Source organism: Anneissia japonica, unplaced genomic scaffold (assembly GCF_011630105.1).
Source record: "Anneissia japonica isolate Jap-2015-1 unplaced genomic scaffold, ASM1163010v1 scaffold1302_len1884557_cov193, whole genome shotgun sequence".
NCBI lineage: Eukaryota > Metazoa > Echinodermata > Crinoidea > Comatulida > Comatulidae > Anneissia > Anneissia japonica.
In genome coordinates, this window is record NW_022736804.1 from 82,637 (window position 1) to 89,882 (window position 7,246).

Consider the following 7,246-nt stretch of genomic DNA (forward strand, 5'->3'; position numbering starts at 1 on the left):
GCTCGCGCATTTCTTGTTAACATGGCCCAATTTTCTCAAACAATTGCACATTTTAGGGAATTTTGATCAATTCCAACGAAATTAGAATTAAAAACACCGGGGGACAAGGGGAAAATATCCATCTTTGGAAAATCTTTCACCTCTTGACAAATGCATCCTCTGAAAGTGCCTAAAATTCTCAAATTCTTTGCGCGCCTTTCTTGTTACGGTAGGCCAATTTCCTCTATAAATTGTACATTTTAGGGAGTTTTCATCAATTCCGACGAAATTAGAATTAAAAACACAAAAATTTTGCGCGCTTGGCGAGCATTTTTTAGGGCTTTTTTAGTTTTATCCTTTTAAGTTATTTAAACACATAATAGTCCCAAACTCAAGAAAGACAAAATTAAGATAGATCATTTTAACCTAAAAAAGGGCCTCAATGTGTGCCCTTGTGCGGACAGGGGATGTGCCCCCCCCCCTCCGAAGCTGGAAACCTTGTTTTTGCAAAATAAATTGATGGAATTTGCTATTATTGGCCTAATCAATAAATTCCTCATCAACCGATATAACCTTAAACATTCTTGGAATTGACATAACATTACTGATGTCGTACATACCCTTCAGTGTGAAATGTGGCTCTCTTTGCAAGCACATCTAACATCTAAGGAAAGAAGAGCTTAGATTGGTACCAGATAAAATAATTTTGTTATCAACATTAATATGGTACATTATGCTAATTTTCATCTTTGTAAGCGCATAAGACAGTGCAAATTATTCCTGTGACAGTCTTTTGAAGTGTGTAAAGCTCCATTTTATCCCATACATAGTCAAAATATTGGGGGAGGGGGATGATACAATGGACCATCCCCCTTGTCAAATATTGGGGGATATACCCCCCACCCCCCGGATTTTGATCAAAATTATGAACAAATAGATTGTGGATATTTTCCAGTATTTTCCTAGAACCTGAGCTGGTAGAACCACTCGTTGCATCGGTTTACTATGAATTATTATCTATTGAGATGTAAACACTTAGATCAGTCAAGGTTACCATTATAATGAGCGTGACTGAGAATTCCGCTGGAAAATTGTCGATTCATTTTTATAGCCAGAGCAGACAATACGAAAATGACATAATCGTACTATGTTTAAAGCTAATGTATAGTTCACACGCATCAGTGGAAAATGTGGGGAATTTTAAAATTGTTATTTTGTGTAGTTATGAGTATGAGGTTTTTTTTTTCTTTTTTTCTTTTTTTATCGTGATGGTATTTTCTCTGTGACCTGTTTTGTTATTTCTTTCTATTTCGTATTTTAAATAGCACATTAAATAAATCAAATAAAAAAAAAACCCCACAAAATTTTAATTAATTAAATAAATGAATTGGACATTAAGGACAAAATACTGTAACCAACCCCGAAATGAAACACAGATAAAACAATTACGTTTTTGCAGACGCCTACGTACATTATTACTACATCCATGGATATGCCTATTTTTAGGTTACCGGCCAATGACGACGTAATATTTGTGCCTCTGTATTGCGAGGGAATATGTTCTGTTCAAATTAACAATTGTAGAAGATAATTACAAACTATATAAAGTTAAGCGATTAAAATTATGTATTACATATTTCAATTTATCTAACATGAATCGCTTGTAACATTTTATAGTCTTCAGTTTGCTATTCGAGTAAGGTGCGTAATTTAGGAGGGGCGCTAAAAATTAGGTCATTTACCGTATTTTCTATTAATACCTACTATATTTCAGCTGTAAATATTTGTTTTGATCAATAAATTCAGGGCGGTAATTTTCCACTATACTGACAGTGGTTTTACTAGAAAACATCAGTGCATACAGTATTGTGTTTCCCATTGAACAGTCAATACAATGATTAGTGATCTGTTAGTTATAACCCTGGATATTATTCAGGTCAGCATTAAATTCCAGCGTAACAGGTAATTTCACTGTCAGTCATAATTTCTCTTTACGCATGCTCGGTTCACTTTCATAACAACAACCAGTTGCATGCGTAATGTACAGCCAAAAAAAGAAAATCCCCGATGTCATTAGAAGGCGTTTAAAGCTATCGTACGATTTAAAAACAGGCATGGATAAACGAGGGGGATTTTTTTTGTTTTTGTGTAGAGTAGGTGAACGAATCAGATGAAGTGTAAAATACCAATAGTGTTTTTTTTTGTGAAGCAGGAAATATTCCTCGTACAGTTTACAATTGAAAACAATTTACAACTTACAAAGTTCTCAATTCAACTGCTGTATTTTATTTCATGTATTAGCTCATCATGGACAGTATATGCCTTCTTCAAATACTGACAGCTGTGCCACGTATATATATATAAAATAAATATATTATTATGTTCCTGAAACACGTCAACCCTCGTTTTCTGTTACCTGTTCTCACTCTTTATTCAGGAAACAAGCGAAGATTAAATAATAATAATATGATAATAATCAGGAGCGGATCCAGAAACAAATTGGACAGAGGCCATGCTACGTGCAAAGCACGGGAGTGGGGCTGGGGTGTGGGGTCGGTGTTTTAGATTCTTGCTTAGAAATGCTTGGGTGTGGGGTCGGTGTTTTAGATTCTTGCTTAGAAATGCTTGACCATAGACGTTAAAACGAAAAATAGCTTGTTTTGGAGTTTCGTGCGCCTCTTGTTCTCTCATTTTCTTTTTTTGGAGGGGGTGGGGGAGGCTATCCCCCATGCCACGATCATAACATTGCTTGCTTTATTCTACCAGAGACTGGCGACCTCGGTATCGGTCCATGCTGGCGATGAGCCTACGTCGAGCAACTATTGAATTCAACAACAACATTGTAAGACAGGGCGCCCCCCTTACAAACCTCTACTTCATCTTGAGTGGGTTGGCCATAATGTCTACCGACATATCACTTCATCGAAAGCAATATAAAGACAAGCTTGACGTTGGAATTGATATAAGGTAACTAAATTTGTCGTATCACCATGATCTTGATGCCCAAATAAAAATGTCTCTTCCGTTTATCACTTATACAAGTAATGATTATAGGTATGCTACTTTACATATTCATATAAAATGTATATGTCCTACTATAAACAAAATAAATAAATAACAAAAGTGCTTGAATAGGAACATGATGTTATAATCGTATCAAGCATAACAAAAGTATCTCTAGTGGTATTCGAACCTGCAGCTTCTCGTTATCAAGGCGAGTGTCCTACCGACAGACCACAGAGACCTATATAGGTGCAGATCTAACACTTACAAACTGACTTTATTATGATGGAATTATTGCTATTTGTTTATTGTTTACGAGGCAAAACCTAATTTGAATAATTTTAGGCCTACATATGAAGTTAAATTCTTTAGACTAAACCAAAACAGCCTATGTCCTTTTCTTGAAATATCGCAATATGCCTATAGACACATCTTCATATTCTACGTGGTAGGCCTATATCGTGACTGCAAAGTTCAATAGGGGATCGTTAGTGCAACGGGATTGTAACATATAGGCCCTAAGGGTTGTGGTCGTGAGGAAACTTTATTCATTTTAAAAATTAACATTATTTCCCGAACCATTGAATCATTCTTGAAATATGTGTGGGTTGGCTGGATATGAGGTCCTTATATGCTTGCTAACTGATATACAGTAATCATCATTGTTAATTATCATCACTTTGGTTATGGTCATGACAACAATTTTTATACACACTTACATAGAACACACATATTTTATAATATATATTTCTAAATTTATTTAAATTAATTTATAACTTAAATTATTATGTGTTATAAGTTATACAGATGATATATTTCGGAGTATTTTTCACATCCATATCCATTGTCACTTCACTACACATAAAAATATAAATAATTTTACAGGCCACCACCTAACAGACGATTTATGAAGAAAGTTACTAATACCGCTGTGAGGAGTGTATATGGCGCGGCCAACAGGTTTGATCTTTGCGTCGTTGGACAGGGAGACATCGCAGGTGAATGTGCATTCATTGCTCTATATATAATTTATTTTTGCCCAAATTATTATTATTATTATTATTATTATTATTAATCTTCCTAGTTGTGCAAATATTCTTGGAGAATCTAATTTGGTCTAGGCCTCCTATGTCCATTGCTTATAGACCCATCTTCATATTCTACATGGTATCGTGACCACAAGGTCCGCTAGGGGACCGATACTGTGGCGGAATTGCAACATGTAGGCCCTAAGAGCTGTGGTCATAAGAGGAAACTTTCCTTTTTCAAAAACAAATAACTATGTTTCGAATTTATATGCGTAATGCCATTGCCTCAGGCTTCATATTTTCCCCGAACTATTGAATTAAACCCAATTTGAAGAGATGCTTAACTTCTTGGAATGTGTGTGGGTTGGGTGGGAAATGGTTATTTAATCATTTAGAAGTATATTGTTATTTTAATAATATACTAAGAGCATGAATGTTTTAGTTTCTTGCATTAATGGATATGAGGTCCTTATGCTTCCTAACTGATATACAGTAATCATCATTGTCAATTTTCATCACTTTCATTATGGTCATGACATAGCAATTTTTCTCGTTCTTGTTCCCCATATTTGTTGTTTGAAATTGGCATAATAATAAAAGTGATAATGACCATAATAAAACACCACTGTGTGTACCCCTGAACCATGGATTAGGTCCCTAGGTCAAAATCATCATCACTACTAGCCTATTATTATTAATATTATTATTATTATTATTATTATTATTATTATTATTATTATTATTATTATTATTATTATTATTATTATTAGTATCGTCGTAGTCATAATCACCTATGTTATCGTCGCACCATTATCATAACCGATACCACCGTCACCATGCAGTGACGTCATCGTGAATGAGGGCTCAACAAAATCGTGACGAGATATTGTGGAACTGCTATTTAACCCCACTTCTCCTTCCTATTAATTTGCAGGTGATATTGAAGCTGTCTTGCGCCTTCCTACTCATATGCAGTCGATTCGATGTATCGAACGAGTTGAAGTGTACGAATTGGATATGAAGTACTACGAAAAGCTGATATACAGAAAGAACCAGTCTACACTGAACATAATGGAGCACTTGGCGGCTATAAAGATCGAGCATCGGTTGTCAAGGATACCTAGAGACGCTGATGTTAGTAAAGTTGAACATTATTATACTGTATAGGGAAACAGTACGGTTCAAGCTATAACTAGTTGTTATTTGAATGATGATATCGATATAAACAATGATAATCAATATTTAAAAAATAATGTTTACACATTTTAAAATCTCATTCAATTAGGTTTATAAACATTATCCTCATCATCATCTTCCTCATAATCATGACATCAATATCATAATCACCATCAACATCGTCATCATTATCATTATCGCCATCATATCTTCCTCCTTATCACGATCATCATCATTATCATTAAAATCATTCTTCTCATCATCACCATAATTATCTTTATCATCATCATCATCATCATTATCAACATCATGATCATCATCATGATCATCATCATGATCATCATCAGTATCAACATCATTATAATCATTATTATTATTATTATTATTTTTATTATATCCCAGTTATCTCCATTGTCACCACCCTCTATCGTTATCATTTGTTGTTATTATCATAATCATTATTTTTATCCTAAAATTATTATTAATACTTGTTTTTTTTTTGTTTTTTTTTTTATTAATGCTGCTTTTGTCTCTTCGTAGCAAGTGGCCACTATTGTTTCTTTCCTCGTGCCATTGTGTCGTCAAAAATATTTCCTTGAGTAAATAATAGTAATCATAATCAGTATTGCTTTAATACCACAATATTATTATTATTATTATTATTGTATTGCTATTGCTGTTGATGTTTATGCTTTTACAAATTATAATGAGTTGGTGTATGTTTTTTTAACAGGCCTTAATGTTTGAATGGGCCTCAGAAAAGCTACGGGAAAAGAATATGAACGACAAAATGCCAATACAAGAAGAAACTCCAAGCAACAAGTCCAACTTATGGATGACGGAGAAAGGACCCCTCCTAGATCCAACTGGGCCAGGGTCCCTTCTATATCACCTACGGAAGCTTGAGAAACAATTAGCAAGGAAGAGACGCCAAAGACGAGAGAGGGCTGCCAAAAGCGAAACTGATTTCCAAATCCAGAGGCTTAGGCCTACTCTAAAACCGTCCGAAGAATTAGGGAAACCGTTTGTATCAGAGAAAAGCTATCCGAGCGTAGAACAAAAACAAGATCAATTAAAACTGGGATTGAATTCAATGACGTTGTCATTTCTAAACTTACAGACAAACCTAGATCTGGAACTTCCTTCAATTCCATTAAGACCAGCACCCAATTCACTCCACCATCCAAGACCTGAAAAAGGTAAACTTAGACCTACTCTACAAAGTCAAGCCGTCAAGAACATCGATGAATTATCAGTGGTAACGGACCACTCCCACACAAGCCATGTTTCAGAAACACTCCCAGGACTTATAGGTCCAGATACTACGACACAGCACCAATCACTTCCTGTAGGAATGGATAGTTCAATGGATTCCTCAGAAGAAGTTTTAAATCAAGCGGATAATCGATTATCGGAAAGTTTCGATGCAACCAACCTATCGAATCCATGGGAGGACGACCAGAAGACTGAGCTAAAACTACTTTCAAGCTTAAGGTAAAAAACAACTGTTGTATGCCCGTATATAGTCATGATGTGCCTATATATGGTCATGAAATGATGTCATCATGACCATGTTGAGGCATGTCACACATTTTTGTAAAATAAAATTAGTACAAATGGAACACTCACGAATTAATGGAACACTCACGAATTAATGGAACACTCACGAATTAATTTCAGTTCGCATTAATTAGAATAACCATAGGCCCAAATCAAGCCATTTTTTAAAAATATCGCTACGTGATTTATATTTTGTAATCATTTGTGGGGTCATCCCACTTTCATTCATCAAATTTCAATTTCCATCACACAGTAACATCATTATTTTAAAAAAAAGCACACTATATGAAATATATAAATACACTGTACCGTAATTATAACGCGTCTGTATAAAATAAATCAATTAAATCAGCATATTGTTAAAAACAAGCTTTACTAATCTAGCATTTTCTCGTGGGCAAAACATTTTTATCTGTAATAATGAAATTTGTATTTTCATTATTTTAGCTTATATTTTATCTGTTTCAGGCTGACCCTCCACCTGTTTCTTATACACATCT

At 34.6% G+C, this 7,246-nt stretch overlaps 1 protein-coding gene across 3 annotated transcripts in view; it reads left to right on the forward strand.

The window, feature by feature from the left end:
• The window catches only part of LOC117116849, a 30,788-nt gene that overhangs the window by 20,228 nt on the left and 3,314 nt on the right, over positions 1–7,246 (forward strand). For all 3 annotated transcript variants that reach the window (XM_033260940.1, XM_033260939.1, XM_033260942.1), the window contains exons 6-9: positions 2,746–2,946; positions 3,868–3,980; positions 4,945–5,144; positions 5,920–6,680. In XM_033260940.1, the coding sequence (XP_033116831.1) occupies positions 2,746–2,946; positions 3,868–3,980; positions 4,945–5,144; positions 5,920–6,680 (1,275 nt within the window). The remainder of the gene's footprint in view (positions 1–2,745; positions 2,947–3,867; positions 3,981–4,944; positions 5,145–5,919; positions 6,681–7,246) is intronic.